This window comes from Montipora foliosa, unplaced genomic scaffold, assembly GCF_036669935.1.
Source record: "Montipora foliosa isolate CH-2021 unplaced genomic scaffold, ASM3666993v2 scaffold_413, whole genome shotgun sequence".
In the NCBI taxonomy this organism is placed as follows: domain Eukaryota; kingdom Metazoa; phylum Cnidaria; class Anthozoa; order Scleractinia; family Acroporidae; genus Montipora; species Montipora foliosa.
In genome coordinates this window covers 702,501-720,000 of record NW_027179716.1, presented here as the reverse complement: position 1 = coordinate 720,000, position 17,500 = coordinate 702,501, and the positions used below count along the sequence as shown (strand labels likewise).

At 38.4% G+C, this 17,500-nt stretch overlaps 1 protein-coding gene and 3 long non-coding RNA genes across 7 annotated transcripts in view; 1 reads left to right on the top strand and 3 right to left on the bottom strand.

Annotated features, from left to right (window-relative positions):
* LOC137988319 (uncharacterized) overlaps positions 1-7,973 on the top strand; it is a 9,450-nt gene extending 1,477 nt beyond the window's left edge. Inside the window, exons 2-4 of one of the 4 annotated variants that reach the window (XR_011120766.1) lie at positions 1-287; positions 3,145-3,283; positions 7,855-7,973. The exon at positions 1-287 is cut by the window's left edge and continues 36 nt beyond it. This is a non-coding gene — a long non-coding RNA (uncharacterized lncRNA). Of the gene's footprint in view, positions 288-3,144; positions 3,407-3,691; positions 3,830-7,080; positions 7,159-7,854 lie in introns of those variants that run through there. The other 3 variants (XR_011120767.1, XR_011120765.1, XR_011120764.1) reach the window with 3 other exon arrangements.
* LOC137988321 (uncharacterized) lies at positions 463-3,753 on the bottom strand. The gene is made up of 4 exons (XR_011120769.1): positions 3,623-3,753; positions 3,386-3,511; positions 2,737-2,772; positions 463-540 (listed from the first exon to the last, which is right to left on the bottom strand). It is a non-coding gene; the product is annotated as an uncharacterized lncRNA (long non-coding RNA).
* A 2-nt stretch (positions 7,974-7,975) lies between the features above and the next one.
* LOC137988320 (uncharacterized) lies at positions 7,976-9,177 on the bottom strand. Its single transcript, XR_011120768.1, has 4 exons — positions 9,063-9,177; positions 8,539-8,630; positions 8,143-8,228; positions 7,976-8,052 (listed from the first exon to the last, which is right to left on the bottom strand). It is a non-coding gene; the product is annotated as an uncharacterized lncRNA (long non-coding RNA).
* LOC137988337 (uncharacterized) lies at positions 9,176-11,851 on the bottom strand. Its single transcript, XM_068834365.1, has 9 exons — positions 11,768-11,851; positions 11,408-11,455; positions 11,168-11,212; positions 10,908-10,955; positions 10,282-10,383; positions 10,099-10,179; positions 9,917-9,955; positions 9,343-9,384; positions 9,176-9,216 (listed from the first exon to the last, which is right to left on the bottom strand). Exons 1-9 carry the CDS (start codon positions 11,838-11,840, stop codon positions 9,176-9,178), a joined length of 519 nt encoding a protein of 172 aa, XP_068690466.1. The 5' UTR covers positions 11,841-11,851.
* Between the last annotated feature and the right edge of the window lie 5,649 nt (positions 11,852-17,500).

The window sequence follows — 17,500 nt, the reverse complement described above, 5'->3', positions numbered from 1 at the left end:
CAATTAGTTGTATCCATCAAGTATTTTTCGCTGCTTTCTCTTCTTTGGCCCTCTTTCTTTCTGCTGTTGCTCTCTTGTCCTTTCTCTTTTTCAGCTCTTTCTCTCCTTCTCTCTCCTGATTCCTGCCAGATGTGCTGTTCCTAGTGGGATCATCTATGCCCAACAAAATAGGAATTAGTCAAAAGTTAAAACAAACATGACACAATTCGAAGAAAATGTTTGTGATCCACTGAAGGCAGGTGGAATTGTGTTCTTTTGATGTATACGTGAGACTTCAATAAACATCGGTAAGTAGTGTTAAGTGTTTTGTGTATTCTGTGTATTGTGTACTGTAAGTAGTAGAAATACTGTTTTGTAAGTATTTATTTTTAATTTAAATAAATAAATAAAGAAATCAATAAATAAAAAAAAGAGACTTCAACATATTTTTCCAGAGATCAATAATAATAATAATAATAATAATAATAATAATAACATGCACTCACCAGTCATTGTAGCATGTAATTCTCTTGACCCTTCAAAATTTCCTCTGAATGAAACCTGCAATGAAAAAACGTAAGGGAAGTATCCTACCCCAAATGAAATTACGGTATGTATTTTTAGTTGAAAAGTGGGTATTAAAATGTTCATTTTGGGATATTGTTAGGAGTAATAAAATAAGTCTTGATGGCCAGAATGACCTTGTGGCCAATGGAAGTAGCAATGTAGGTTTTTTTCTGAGACCCTATCCACGAAAGGAACTTGGTGCCAAGGAAACTAGTGATTCACATGTCCCAAGTGCTGATTACTCACCAGGCCTTGTCGCCAAAGGGAACTGGTGTGTACCTTAAGTGTCCAAGCCCAAGCCCAAGAGACCCTCATCCCAATTATTATCAAAACAGACTACTATTATTTTAGATGCAAGTGTTGATACCCTCAAAGGACTTGTTACTTCAGGAACTCTCCCAAGTGTCGATGCCCCAAAGGGCATCGTCGCCAAGGGAACGAGTGATGTTAGTGTCCCAAATGTCGAATCCTGGAAAGGCTTCATCCCCAAGGGAAATGTTGATGTTAGTTTCCCAAGTGTCGATTCCTCAAAAGGCTTCGTCGCCAAGGGAACTAGTGATGTTAGTTTCCCAAGTGTCGATTCCTCGAAAGGCTTCGTCGCCAAGGGAACGAGTGATGTTAGTGTCCCAAGTGTCGATTCCTCGAAAGGCTTCGTCGCCAAGGGAACGAGTGATGTTAGTGTCCCAAGTGTCGATTCCTCGAAAGGCTTCGTCGCCAAGGGAACGAGTGATGTTAGTGTCCCAAGTGTCGATTCCTCAAAAGGCTTCGTCGCCAAGGGAACGAGTGATGTTAGTGTCCCAAGTGTCGATTCCTCCAAAGGCTTCGTCGCCAAGGGAACGAGTAATGTTAGTGTCCCAAGTGTCGATTCCTCGAAAGGCTTCGTCGCCAAGGGAACGAGTGATGTTAGTGTCCCAAGTGTCGATTCCTCAAAAGGCCTCGTCGCCAAGGGAATTAGTGATGTTAGTGTCCCAAGTGTCGATTCCTCGAAAGGCTTCGTCGCCAAGGGAATTAGTAATGTTAGTGTCCCAAGTGTCGATTCCTCCAAAGGCTTCGTCGCCAAGGGAACGAGTAATGTTAGTGTCCCAAGTGTCGATTCCTCGAAAGGCTTCGTCGCCAAGGGAACGAGTGATGTTAGTGTCCCAAGTGTCGATTCCTCGAAAGGCCTCGTCGCCAAGGGAATTAGTGATGTTAGTGTCCCAAGTGTCGATTCCTCGAAAGGCTTCGTCGCCAAGGGAATTAGTGATGTTAGTGTCCCAAGTGTCGATTCCTCGAAAGGCTTCGTCGCCAAGGGAACGAGTGATGTTAGTGTCCCAAGTGTCGATTCCTCGAAAGGCTTCGTCGCCAAGGGAATTAGTGATGTTAGTGTCCCAAGTGTCAATTCCTCGAAAGGCTTCGTCGCCAAGGGAATTAGTGATGTTAGTGTCCCAAGTGTCGATTCCTCGAAAGGCTTCGTCGCCAAGGGAATGAGTGATGTTAGTGTCCCAAGTGTCGATTCCTCGAAAGGCTTCGTCGCCAAGGGAACGAGTGATGTTAGTGTCCCAAGTGTCGATTGCTCGAAAGGCTTCGTCGCCAAGGGAAATGTTGATGTTATTGTCCCAAGTGTCGATTCCTCGAAAGGCTTCGTCGCCAAGGGAACTGGTGATGTTAATGTCCCAAGTGTTGATTCCTCCAAAGGCTTTGTTGCCAAGGGAACTGGTGATGTTAGTGTATCAGAAATGTTGATGCTCAAAAAAGCTTCCTTCCCGGGTGCCCGAAAGAGCAATTCTTTGGTTTGGGAACCACTGATTATATTTAGTGACTAGTTTACATTTAGCTGGAAGATTATGTACGTCCTTAAGAAATCAATAATTGCTATATGTACATGTACGTGTATATAGCAAGATATAGCAAATATCCCCATATTTTGAAAAGATGCCCTCTTACTGGTAATGAGTTTACTTGAGTGTACTGGATATGTTGAAGTACAGGTTTTTTTACACTTCGTCTCATTTCATACATGTAGATAACATTCAGCGCAAAATTTGTTGATGCAATGGATATCTACACTGACGAATGAATGTCAGCTGATTTGATTTTATTTTGGCCTTCATCATATCTTCTGTTAGGTGGAGATAGGCGGATTATTTGCTGCCTGCAATTTATACATTTTGGTCAATTAAAATGCTTTTTAGGGTAGGGTACTTCCCTTACCTCAGAACCAAGTAACATCGCAACTTGTCCTGCCTCCTATGAAGTAGTAAAATGAAAGGGTGTAAGAGTTGACAGGGTACTAATAATGATAGTAGTTGTGAGCAGTGGTAAACATATTATTTAACTATAACTATAGATGTATTTATGTATTATGTTATCCCAACGACAAACGTCAAGGTTGCAAAAGTTACGGTTATTTTTTGCATAAGTACGTGATTCTCTAAAATTAAACTGATGCAAATGCTAAGGAGAATGGCAACTGGCATAATTGGACAACAACTTGTCTCCACAATTCAGTATTTGTCAAATACTGTATAATAGCGAATTCTTAAATGTGGTGAAAAGATGCTGTACTGAATTCATGCATTTCTTCAAACATGTCTTTTTTGTTTGTTTCCTTTCTTCCAGTTTGCAAGCCTGTTGTTATGACGTATGATGCTTTCGAGTACATTTGTCTTCCTTGTAATATTTGGTGAAGGAAAGTGGTTGAACAGTCAACAAGGCTGACAGATTGACATATTGAGGATCATGATTTAATTCACTTCAGGTAATTTATGTTCATGAAAGCAACAGTAATACTTGGGCTACCATCATTTGTGTAATAGTTTCATTTGTCCATATTAATTTGTATGATGCTATATGTAAGTACCCTTTCAGTGACATGAACAACAGAATTTCCTTCTACTTCATCTGCATGTTTAATCAGTTTTCCTTGTGTGTGAAGGGTAAAGTAGAGAGGAGCCTTTTCCATTGACCCAACCCAGTCATATACCTCCTGCAAAATAGTGGAAAGAGACATAAATTTTAATTAAAATAAACAATCAATAATTATTATCCTGAAATGTACTGGTACTTAATGTATCCATAATGTTTGCTTCATTTTCACCTGGTACAAAGCATTCCTAGAAAAGTATCTTGTTATTGGCTCCTCTATGTTGTTCAATCTCACTCGTAGTTGAACCCCATCCTTTGGTTCTGCAAGCAGTCTTAGGTGTCGCTGCCTTCTGATGTTTATCTACAAATAACATAGAATGTACATGTACATGTACATGACTGAATCTTGGAATTTGTGTGGAGAAAAGTACTGTAAGAGGTAGTTTTATTGTTTTATAGAACTCGAGGTCCGGTCTAGTAATGATCATTTCATATTCCGTACCGATAAGACAAAATCTATGTTTGTAAAATGGGCCTAGGCAACGCACTAAGATTACATGTAGTGTTTCCAATGTCGATTAGATGAGAGTTAAACCAATCATAAGGAAGTTTCAGATAATACATCTGACCACTGCAGGCAAAGCACTTTCCCTTTCTCTGTCAAAATCTCTTGAGGACTCTTTCCACAGTATCATGAACCACAGAAACCAATCTTGATGATAGCAGTCACACATGTACCAGGAAATCCCTTCACTTGTCACTTGTCACTTGTCACACAATATTGATTTGAAATTACACATAGGAGACAAAGTCCTGAACAACCACAACAGCCAACTAGAGAGCCACTTATGTAGCTATCCAAAGCGAGCCTTGATGTTTCTAAAAGTAGCTATTTACTGTTGTTACGAAAAATTTATTTTTTAAAAACTTATGGCAGTTCAAGGCTGCTACGAAAGAAGACTTTTCCGCAGCTCTTCGGGCTTCCAACATTAAAAGTTAGTAGCCCAAGTCATTTTTTCAAGAGCCAAGAATTAATTAATTAAAAAATTAATTAATTAAAAAATTTATTTAGAAATTTGGTTGCCCACGCTCGCAAATAAGGTTCCCCAGGCGACCAAGTGACCATTAGGCAGGAGTCTTGCAGTTCTCGAAAACTCCTAGAGTACAACACTTTGCATGACACACGACCTTTGCAAAATTTCTAGACAGTTCCGATAACTTTCAAAGAACATTCTCAATAATTATAATAATTATTGAGCCCTGTAACACTGTATTGCAGACTGTTTCCGGTAATTCAGCAATGCTTACATACCTTCGAATGCGTCGTTTCTTTTAAAGTAGTAATATCCTTTTGTTGCACCTGTAAAATTCCAAAATTATGTGAACATTATGGTAGCTGGACAAATTAAATTTGGTACACTGCTCTACCCTCACTTAAAACTTGTTATTTAAAACGAAGAATTTTGAAAATGAGTGGTTATCAATTTGGAATCATCACTGTTCGGATATGTCAGTTCAAGGCTGCTATGAAAGAAAATTTTTCCAATATTAAAAGTTAGTAGCCCAAGTCATTTTTTCAAGAGCCCAGAATTAATTAATTAAAAGTGAGGATAAAGCACCTTGAGATAAGTTAGGCCCCCGTTTAGAAATTTGGTTGCCCGCGCTCGCAAATAAGGTTCCCCAGGCGACCGAGTGACCGTTAGGCAGGAGTCTTGCAGTTCTCGAAAACTCCGAGAGTACAACACTTTGCGTGACACACAACCTTTGCAAAATTTGTAGACAGTTCCAATCACCTTCAAAGAACATTCTTGATAATTATAATAATTATTGAGCCCTGTAACACTTAGTATTGCAGACTGTTTCCGGTAATTCAGCAATGCTTACATACCGTCGAATGAGTCGTTTCTTTTACAGTAGTAATATCCTTTTGTTGCACCTGTAAAATTCCAAAATTATGTGAACATTATGGTAGCTGGACAAATTCAGTTTGGTTCACTGCTCTACCCTCACTTAAAACTTGTTATTTAAAACGAAGAATTTTGAAAATGAGTGGTTATCAATTTGGAATCATCACTGTTTGGATATGTGCTTTACTTGTTCGTTTTGAAGACTATTATTTGAAAATCCTTGGAACTTCTTATTTGACATATTCTTTTGATCATTTTTTGTTACTGTATTGCTGTCTTTTTCTTTAATCAGATATTATAAATATTTTTTTTGCAAGTTCTGCAAACAGCCACCATATTGTATCTATGAAATTAAAAAGTTCTTTATTAAGTATTGCTCTAGAATGATTGTAGCATCTCTTTCAGTCGGTGAAATATTATTTTACCATCAAGATTACAAGTATGAGAATTAAAAATATATGCCTTGATTCATGAGAGAACACAGTGTGCATACATGTATGGATCATACATGTATGATTAGATTCTTCACCACCATTAAATTTACCATGACAACCAGGGTGGAGACATTGAATTTTCAAATTTACCTAGAGTTGCTTGCATTTTCAAAAAGTGGCGGTAATCTGGTTGGGTGGGAAAATCATTTGCCATCAATAACCTGTAACAGCTTTTCTGGCAGCTAAACTATGAAGCTCTTTTGATCCTTATAGCAGAAAGTTTGCGAAGGAATGAACATATTCGTATCAGAAACTACAGGTTTATAAATTTTTAAAAAGCCTAGAAAGTCCTGTATGCTAACTTTTGTTTGGATGATGGCTTGGCATTCACTGTTAGCGGCAGGATTGTCGTCCACAATGCCCAACTGGTGGTCATTTCCAGAGGTCATCTGTTGTAATTCATTTTCTTGCTGTCTGCGCAGCTCTCTCCATTGGTCACGTCGCTTCCTGTAGATTTTAAACATCTCCCTTTCTTACCTTATTTATCATTTTTTGGGTTAATAAGTATAGGTAATCATATGAGAACATAAGAGCAATCCTAAATTGAGCATGATTGCAGGTTAGGTAAGTTGTTAGGAAAGAGCAGAACATTCTCAGCCTTGCATTTGTATGCTGTTTCATTTGTGAGATCAAACTACAGAGACATAATAATTATCACTGTCTTATTTACACTGTATTAATTTTGTTCTCAAGGAAAAATAATAGATTGAAATTACTTTCTTGTTGTTGCTATTTCTTTAAAGTGCCACTACGACCAGAAAAACAATTCTTCTTTTTCTTTGAATTTCAAAACTATGTTAACTCAACATAGTTAACTTAACACTAAGTGTTAATTAAAGGTCACTAAGTGACCCAAGTTTAAAATTCTTATTTTAAAAAGACACCTGTTTATTTTAACTGGGACTTTGTTATTTATTCCTCCACCATTACTAACTTTAAAATCTTTTTTCTTCTTTTTCTTTGGATTTCAAAACTATGTTGACTTAACACTAAGTGACCCAAGTTTTAAGTTCTTATTTTAAAAAGACACCTGTTTATTTTAACCGGAATTTTGTTATTTATTGCTCCACCATTACTAAATTTAAAATCTTGAGAGAGCTGGATCGAGGAGAAAATGAAGTCATAGACTTGCTGGTTTAAGAATGCAATGCATGTGTATGCGGCTGAATTAAAATGCAGGAGGAGGTTCAGGCTTTCAGAATTTTAAACTTGTGTTTTGCATATATAATAATTTGCATTTACATGCTGAAATTTAAATCTAGTGAGTAAATTACGTCACATTTCCCTAGATCCAACCCCCTGAGGTCCAATCGATCACTTTTGAACGTGAATAATGGTGGAGCATGAAATCCAAACCTTACACTCAAAATAAACAGCCTTTGGATCAAGATCAAAGCTCAAAATTTTGCCAATCAGTCAGGGAACAAAAATCAAATCAAAATCTGAAGAAAAGAAGAAAATGATTTTTTGATCATAGTAGCACTTTAGAGACTGATGGAATTTTGAGGAAGATACAGAGGGAAAAAAAACCTGTTTATTAGTATCACCCAACTAGTGGACTAACGCAAATCCTGCGTTTTAATTGGTTACGCTACTGGAGGACTATTAGTAATAGTCCTTGAGTAGCGAAAAGTAGGACACTTTCTTTCGTTTCATTCCCATATAAATATATTTTCTATTTGCAATTGCCAACTTTATTGTTGCCTTTTCTGTCCGACTAGTTGGGTGATACTAAAACAACTAGACCCTTAAAGTAGGCAAAAGAGTTCATCTCATTGTATCTGATTAGTACTTACAGCCTACAACCTACAGTAAGCAGTCGCATGGCCAATCGCCAAGGGTGACTACTGAATACAGCTTTTACAGTTACTTTGTGCTCTGTATATGTATGAGAAATCCCATGCAGACTCACCTTTCCATACTGAGGCCATGAATCATAGCTTTAATTTTATCAAACAATCTTGTTTGATCAAACTCATTGAGGACAGGACCTGCAGTAAACAATATGGTCTTTAAGCAACAATTTCCTAACACAGTCATTTAATTTTGTATCTTTCTTTTAGTGGAATGGTCATCAAGCTACATTGAGATTAATTCTATAGTAATTCTATATATTTCTTGAAAATCTTGTGCACGTTTAAGGCTAGTTAGAATATTTATATACATACCTTCAATGCGATCAATAAAAACTGGGGTTTGTTGGGTGGATGGCACCAAAAATATTATTTGGTCTTCGCAGCCATTTCCATATTTCTCGAGCACTAAGGTGGAAAATGACCAAGTCAAGAATTGATACATGTAGTAAACAACTTAGACAATACTAGCAAAAATGTTGTACTTTCTTTACTTGCCTTTTTTTCCATTTTCAGAAGTAGTTTCCGCAGCCCAAAAAAACCAGTCTTCTCGACTACTATTTTCTTGTACATTTTGAAGCACACTGAAAATTGGGAGTAAGTTGTATTAAATAATTGTTAGGTTATTATGATTTCCCCTTATTTCTGTTTTCTTGTCTAAAATGTTGGGTATGTGTCTGTGTACTGGATACAGTATTTTAAATATTGTATTTTGGTTAGGTATTGTTCTCATTCTTTTTCCTTTTATATACGTTATCTGTATCTACAACAAGTATTTAGTACGTACCTAAAGTAAAAGCCTGTTCAAATGTTCTGCATACCTATAATAGTTTACCGACAACCTTTCAAGGTTAAACATGTAGTGTAGATATAATAAAATCTTGTACAATGTACCTTAGCATGTTGGCTTGAAATTGGCTCCGACTGGAAGGATTAAGGAGGACAGTGACTACTGCCCTCTGATCTTCATACGCCTGCCAGCATATCTTTCGAAAGGGAAATGCATACATTCTAAGATGAGGTCAACCAGTGTATATATACAGGTTAAGATTTTAAGTGAGCAGGTAGTAAATCAAAGGTAATAACACTACTATAGTGGTCTGCCATGGCAAAAAGCTGGGTGTCTTACAGTCCTATTTTGCTTATGGTGTTTATGGAGCTGAACCCCTGGCAGCTGGCTTCTATTTAAACCCCTCCATACAGTTCTTGTTTGAAAGTGGACCACATTATTTATCTGCCTTTCCAAATGCCTCATGTCAAGGGAACAATTTATTTCATTTGTTTCATGAAAAAATTGTTTTGTGATTGAACTCACAAATCAAATGTTGCCAATAGTAGGCACATGGTGGCAAAGTATAATTATATAGATTGGTGATGCTTGTTTTCAACTAAAACGAAGTTTTTGAAATGTCAGTCACCTCTTCAAAGGAGTGGTTCAACAAAGGCACCATGAAAGTGTTTTCTTCTGCACATGAACCCTGCAGGAGACGTTCACACCTGTTTGTCTCATCGCTTCTGCTTTCCATGCTAACTAATGTTCCTGTGGAATATGATTATTTGATAGCACATACTCTGCAAAGCGTTTGTTCGATTTACTCAGGGTCACAACTTGCAACTTTACCCAGTGATTTTTCAAATAGGTGTGGTTGGGCTACTTAAAATTGTTGTGCAAGTTATACTTACAGATTACATACCTACCTCCTAATCCATTTGGAAACAAGTCTTCTTTTATTGTGCCGACTGAAATGATTTTTAAAATATAGATTTTAATTTCAGTTAGTGTTTGCTGAAGAAAAACATATTCAAGAAGTACTGTGGTCTGGTGAATTGACTAAGAGGATGAAAAGATTGTAAGTCAAATAGTATAGTGTTTGAAATCTACTCATTTGAAAGAAACATCTTGAAAGAAGGGAGGATACATGCTGTTATTAACTTGTTGTATTTTGACCACTCAGTTGTTTATACATTTGAAATCAGTAGTGATGCTTGATAACTCAAACAGGAAATCCAAAAACAAAATCAGTTTTTGCTTGAGGAGGATTTTCCAGCATTCGATGTGAAATAATGACAATATGTTGATTATATTATTGTGTGCTCATCGTTGTTGAATTCCAACTATAAGATACTTGAATTGCAATAACCCACTGTTTTGGGTAAGGTGGGTTTGATGTGGTGGCTACATGTATCAGTAACTTTAAAAAGGAGAAGTAGAAAAAAGAGAAAATCAGTGGTGAGGGAGTAAGCATGCCGATGAATCCAATCATGAATTAACCTTGCATTCCATCTCCATGAAATGGTGCTCCAGCAAACCCTAAAAGGCACAAGGAACATTAAAAGGAAATTAATGAAGAACAGTGTATGTATTTTTCGAGTCAACACGATGTGCTATGGAGTGTCTGCTAGATACTGAGTAACAAACATACATGTTGTACATTGTAATCAGCAAGACTTTACCTGCACCCTGTGAAGTTACGTTTGTGGCTAAGGCTTGTGTGCTTGATGTCACCAGAGTGTAGGGGAGTCTGTCTCTTCTCGCTTGCATTAAATTATGACATAAAAACACAACTTTGTGTTGGGGATTACTGTTTATCACTTTGTAAAATTTATTAGTTTCATTAACTTTTTGTCATTAATTACCTGAACTTTGTGAAATCACATTTGTGGCTCTTGTGATTGTTGATGTAGTTCCCAGCAGATTGAATGGTGGTCTTTGTCTTTGCACTTGTGAAAACTGCATCACTACATTGATAATTAACTTACTAACGTCACATTTCGGTATGGATGTAGATATAATTTCAATATTTGCAATAATTCCTAATATCCATTAAATTTTGTGTCCACAAATGGGTTGGGTCAATTTTATAGCTGTTATATATACCCCCTTTTCCTGTCAGTCAAACATTTGGGTGTAGTTTGGGACGTAAAACCCGGACTAAGCTATCTTGCCTGTTACGTCAGTCAAAAAGGCTTGAGAAGCGTGTTGTCTTAAAACAAGATTTGAAATATTGAGAAAGTACCGTTGTATATTAGGCACTTTAAAGTTTGGGTGTGTTCCTGTTGAGCTCGCTTTTGGAAAATGGGTGCTAGTTGTGCATGCCTGGTGTGTTTGATGTGATTTCAGGTAATTCTGTGAAACAAAAGTTCAAAGGTCCCACCCTTATTCCACAGTAAAGAAGGGAACTGCCCCACCACCCCCTCCCCCTCTCCTCCCCCTCTTTCCCCCCCCCCTTACTTGAGAACATCAATCAATACTCAATATTTACCTGGAGGAGGTGGGTTTACAACCACGTCATTGTGCAACAGATCAGTATCTGTCAAAGACAAAATGTTGCAGTAGTGAGTGCAATGATTGGAGGTTACTACTCAACACTACATTAATACCTTCAACAGTAAAATGTGTAAAGATCATAACAACTGTTTGATCAGTGCTTCACATGTCTTTTGATCTTCATGTATGCATCTTGGACAAGACAGTGCAATATGCTTTTCATTACTACTACAGCCTACAGTTTACTTTACTAACCATCCTCATCGCTCTCTGGTATTGTTATAAAACTAATATCAGAACCTGAAAAAAAAAATGTGTGGGAATTTTAATTCCTCATTATTATATGATTAATCGATTATGAACAGTGTTTTTTGTTTGATGCTTTTTTGGTCTTATTTTTTTATTTTAGCCTTTCCTTTCTGGGGTGCATCGTTTCATCATTACTTACATGTATTTGTGCATTAATTGAACAATGTATATGTACAGAGAACTTACCATCTGTATTGCTTCCTGCTAATGTTGCAAGATATCTTCTGGTTTCAACTAAATAAGGAAGAGGAGGAGCATGTATTTGTGAGGCCTGAGATGAGGCACACCAATCATCACAGAAGGAACCAAGGACTGAGATTCCCTGGAACTATTTTCTTCAAACTTTAGATGTATTTTGTCTCCCTTATTCAAAACTTGCTCAAAGACCATCTTTTTACGGTTAAGTCAGTGGATATTTTTGTAAATTTTGAAGTCTTAAAAGTTACAAATTGGACCTGAAAACTGAAAATGTGTAAGTCCAGTACCCTGACCACCTCATTACACTGCTTTGATTACGTTTTGTGTTTGTTTTAATATTATACTTACGTCCACCTCTTGGACGGAAGTTATCTGTTCTTCTGGTACTCTGATTGATGCCAGGATGTGCAGATAACTGCATGTTTAATGGCAAAGGTGATAGTGAAGGATTGTGTACAAAAGGGAGAGTTGGTGAGGAAGGGGATGAGTGTGATAATGGCGCTGATGACTGTGGGGATGACAGAGCGGCAGATGTAGCAAAAACTGTAGCATCTGAAGCAGTGTTGTCCTCAGGTTGGTTGGATGAAGCAGTACCTACATGTGAGATAGAGAACCAATGAAAATAATGTCACTAGTAGTGAGTTGATATTGTATGTTTCTTGGTGCTTCTCCGCAGTGACACAAGCATATCAATTAATATTTAATGCACAGGGTAGATGAAACAAAAATTAATAGATGTAAAAGGGATTATACTGTTATTTGAGTGATGGAAAAAGCAATGTTATGTTAAAATCCACTGTAACTACAGATGCATGTACTAAAAGTCATTTGGGTCAAATGTTGGATCAACAAGATCGAAAATAGGATACGCAAAAAGTTGTCAACGAATAAAACACAATGAATATTTTTTTGTAGATAGCAAAGTTGGGCTTAATTTTTCGACAATTTCGATTTTCAGATCAGCAACAGAATACCAGGCCACGAGAAATGGACCATAAAAGCACTGCTATCGCAGTCGTCGTGTTGGATATACCTCGTTCTTTAGTCCATGACGCAAGCACCACGCTAAGCTAAACTCAATTTAACCCCCAGCCATTTTACTCAATTCACTTTAACCTTTAAATAAGACGACTAAAGCACTGCGGCACCAGTCATTCCACTCAATTCACTCTATCCGACGCGAACCGCGGGAAACCCACTTTCGTTCACTCCGACGCTGCGGCTCGTGTCGAAAACGTTACGCCTCTTTGTTCCCCTGGTTGTTCTAAACCCAATTAGGCTAAACTTAGATCGGGGAAAATTTTAAATTGCTATTTATTTACCGTTAATGGAGATCTAGGATTTGTCACCAGACTTTGTCCCTGGGATTATAAGTTACGTCTTTCTCTTCGTTTGGTGGCCGGAATTCAATGTTTCAGGAAAAAGTGCGAAACAATCAAAGACAGACAAGAAAAAAGAAAGACTAAAGTAACATTCAAAACGTACCACCTCGGCTCCAGTACAAATAAATTTTCTTCTTAGCGTCCCCTCCAAAAAGTTCCATAATTTTCGCCCCGTCAGGGACGCCATGGTGAACGACACTCATGGAATGTCCTCTGTCATACGAGCTGATGATGTTCAAACTAATAAAAAGGGCAAATGTATTTTAGTCTCGTATTTTCTGATCGTAAAACACAGTGCTCGGTAACTTACCGCGAAAGATCCAGGTTAGCCAAGGTCGGGAAATGAGAAACCAACAACTGTTGTATCTCGCTTGAAGTGTGGTTTTTAGTGAACGCGATTTCTTTTGCCCTCCCTGCGTTTTTCAATGTTAGAAAGGCGTTTTTACCTGGAGCAGCTCTGAGTCGCTTCTCCAGATGGACAAAGACTCGCGAAAAAGCGCGACGGTTAAAACGTCTTGGTGGGCTTCTGTCATTTGTGGCAGATTCGCCATCACTTTCGCTATTCGACTGATTTCTTGACGACATGTTTGATAAGCGACGTGAAAATGTAGCGTCCTTAGACTTTGATCTAGAAATTTTAGGTGTTTCATATCACGTTACTATTGTTTGATGATGTCATACGAACGTTTCCTTTTTAGTTAGCAGTTTCCGGACTCAACCCATGCTTTCGCTGGCGCACAAATTATATTAAACAGAGTTTCGCCGTTTCTTCGTTTCTATGTCTTCTGTAACTCAACTTGAATGAAAGAAAGGCAATTATTAATAGTAAAGTGGTATGGCATATCCCCTCATATGTTGTGTGATAAAAAATCGACATGTCATTAATGTCGGGGCCTGTTACCTTTTTTTATCCTTTCAGAGCCCGATTATATGGCGAGTTTAATTCCAGCCAGAGCTATAAATGAAAAATCTTCATCTGTCGATGGCAGGATTTAAACCCCCGGCCGTAATCGCAATTATTCTAAATGCTTATTGCGTCTATTGTTCCATGCATTGTTATTCAAAGGATTCCGCAACAAGAAGACAATCGTGGCCGGGTATTCCAAAATCGCTCCCTAAATGAGGCTTCTCAACAAATTTCTAAAACGTATATTTGTGAAACGATCAATCTTGCGAGACCACGCGAGATAGCTTTTTGGTACATATATATTTTTACAACGAAACTGCGAAAAAAAAAAAATTGTGTTCTCTGTGTTGCCAAACCCACGCGATGTAGAAATGGAAAAAATTGTTTCATTGAGGCTTGCCTACATTTATTTTGCGTTAGCGGTAACAGAGATTTCTTTCGGATATAAACAGTTTCTGGTTGTCGTTCTTTTTCCGCGAAATCATCCAAGCTCCGAAACAACGCTCCGAACCAACACCCACTGCAGTGTGAAAATTGACTTCCAGGGAATGTTAAAAGAAAACTAAATGCAGAAGGAGGCATTATTCAGATTGTGGGACGAAACTATCAAAAATCATCTTGCTTAGATTTGGCTATATCCAGTCATTTATGATAGGCAAACAATTGAAAAATAAAAATTATTGCTCTGAGCAGAAGGGAGAAGGGCATCAGGAGGGCGTTGAAATGTGATTTAATAGCAGCCGATGTGCATTAGAACAATGCTGCTCATAAGTTGGAAACGCTATTTCACTATGGCAACGGCTTGGTCTGATTAACAATAATATTCGTCAGAAGGACCACACGAGTGAATATCGTTATCTTCAAATAGCAAAGAAGTGTTTCGTATAAAATAAAAAGTGGAAAGACGTACAGTGGCGACGACAAAATATGGACTTGAACCTGCTCATCGATTTGGAGAGAGGCCCTCGCACGGATTTAATCAGATGGCTTCAAATGCGGCATTTGTTGGCTAATCCTCTAAGTTGTGCGCAGTGCAATTGTGCTACGGAAATGAAGGAGAGAAATGACGACCACATAGATGGGTTTTTTTGGTAAGCGGGTTTTCTTCTTGATGTGAACAGTTAATGTAACGTCTGAGATCGACGATTAAGTTCAAGCAGTCATGAGCAGGTACGGCAATTAGGCTGATTTATGAGGTAAAAACTGTTTTGATATCAATCAAAGACAATAGAATACAATGCTATGTGAATAAATAGATAAGTAGATTGAGTTTAATTGTTGTATTTGATAAGAATTTGATGTAGCTTCCCATTCGACAGGGATTACAAAAAAAGAAATCAGCAAATGTAGGAAAGTAGATTATGCCGATCGTAATTTGTTGCGAACAGTTTCAAAGTGGTAAAATTTACCTACTCGAAGGTTGATTGCTTTGTGTTTCACATCCTTCGCAGGAGATGCTCTGGATGCAAAAAAAGGAGAAGCCTGCGTACTAACAGCTTCTTTGGGGAATTTCCCAAAGTGTCACTCGGAACACTTCTCCGAGTGATCTTTTCCTTCACTCAAGAAGATTCTCAAAAGAGGATAGCAGAGAACGTAAATTTAAATAAGAATCTGGTCTCACAGATCTGTAGAAGATTACAAGATTTTTGTGCTGTGGATCTTCAATATCGACCAGTCATACCATTCAGAGGAGCCGGAGCTATAGTCAAGTGTGACGAAAGCAAGTTTAACCACAAAGCTAAGGTAACATGTCTACATGTAAAACATGTCTTAAGGGGTGTGACTTTTAAATTTTCAAACCGTTGGTAAGGATGCTTAAAAAAGTCATTTCTTCAGTGCCTGTAACTCTACTTCACGATTTTCTAGTTTAGACTAAAAATGGCAGGAACTGAAACCGTTTTTCAACAGCCAATGAAATATGGCCTTTGTTGGATTCGAGTCTCTCTTTCCCAACCGCTGGTCAAGGGAACGCTGACTCTGGGAACGAGATTGACTCACAGTCGTTCGGTTCCTTCGATCTAATGGTCCCTATTGTTATTATCCGGTGAAAAAAGCGCATCTTCCTTTCTTTTCCTGAGTTTTTACATGTTTTTCACTGAAAAGCACGGCAGAGGACTGGGACTAGTTGTGCATGCGCCTTTCATTTGAAGTGATGTCAGATTTCAATTGAAAAAGTTACTTCAAAGAACCATCTATGCAGCCTTTTTTGTAGGGTTTTTAAATAAAAACTTTGTCAACCATTGTCTTTCTCTTGTTAAGCATCATTTGTAAAAAAGGAAACTGAGCGACCGAAATGGCGGGCATGGGAAGAGTATGCATAGTTCTAAATGATAACGTGAACAATAAAACAAAAAGGCACAGTAAAGTGGTTTCCCTAGTATTGACATGGAGCCTAATGATATGAACTCGCGCATTGTCTTGATAATGAAGCCGATGGTTTATCACTAACTGAAAAACTGTCTTCAGTAACCCTAACCCGGCCAGACTTACTATTTTACTCTGTCTAACGCCGGAGGATTCTACTCGTCAATGGGGAAATCGTCTGGTGTAGAAGCGGAATTATTTGAATTTTGATATTCTTGATTACTGTCGTTTTTTACCTCAATGATTCATGATTCCTACAAGATTTTTCTCCCAGATTCACGATTCGCGAAGACTTTTTGATCACCTAGTGACTTAATGATTTTCTCAGTGGTAACGGGCTGAAATTCCTAGCACGGTCTCTGAAACTGGGCTAGAATTTTCAGCCCACCCAAACGGGCTGAAAAAACCGCAAAAAGTCCACGTAATCGAAATGAAATTTCAGTCCGGGCTGAAAAAGGAACATGAGCATGCGCATCGACTGTGTTGTCGCATCTCAGTAAATTTTAGCACGAAAATGTGCGTATTGCGCCCGGGCTGTGATTCATCATGTAATCGCAACAACATTTCCGACCGCTGGGTGGGGCGAAATTTCATCCCGGGCTGGAACTTGCCATGTAATCAGGCCCTTAGGCCCATGGAGAATTTCAGCCTCGGCCGAAATTTCGCTTCGCCCATCAAGCTGAAATGTTGTTTCGATTACATGATAAATCTCAGCCCGGGCGCAAAAAGTGAATTTGCGTGGGAAAATTTACTGAGATGCGAAAACACAGTCGATGCGCGTGCTTACGGTCCTTATTCAGCGCGGGCTGAAATTTCATTTCGATTACATGGAATTTTTTGCTGAGATCTTGGCCCGTCTAACCAGGACGAAAACCATGTAATCAGACCCTGGTTTCATATCATTTGGTGTTCAAACTTCTGCTTCATCCAGATTCGGTATCATCATTCATTGTGTCTAGGTATGGATTTTTTTTGTAACTCAACATTAAGCACAAGGTTACTGGAGGAACAAGGGGACTGTCAACCCGGAATGCACAAATTATATAGGGAGTCCGGGGGCATGCTCCCCCGGAAAAAAGTTTTGAAAATAGGACTCTCGGAAACGCCATATCCTCCATTCCCTGGTTCGAACGTAATTCATTCATACGTGTATTTTGTCTTATTCTCCCGAGCCGTAGTACAAAGATTCATGGTTCTTACATTTTTTGTAACTATGATCCATGATTCATCATTCCGCTTCCAGCCCCGAAACGCCGGTACGTTGTGATGTAATGGGGTTCCATACCCACCATCCGAGTTCACATCATAACCTTCTCTTTAATTATTTCTGTCAGTACAACAGGGGAAGGAGGCCTGCTCGTGATACATGGGTATTTGGCATCATCACAGCTGAATACAGTCCTGCCAGAGGGTATTTCACAGTAGTTG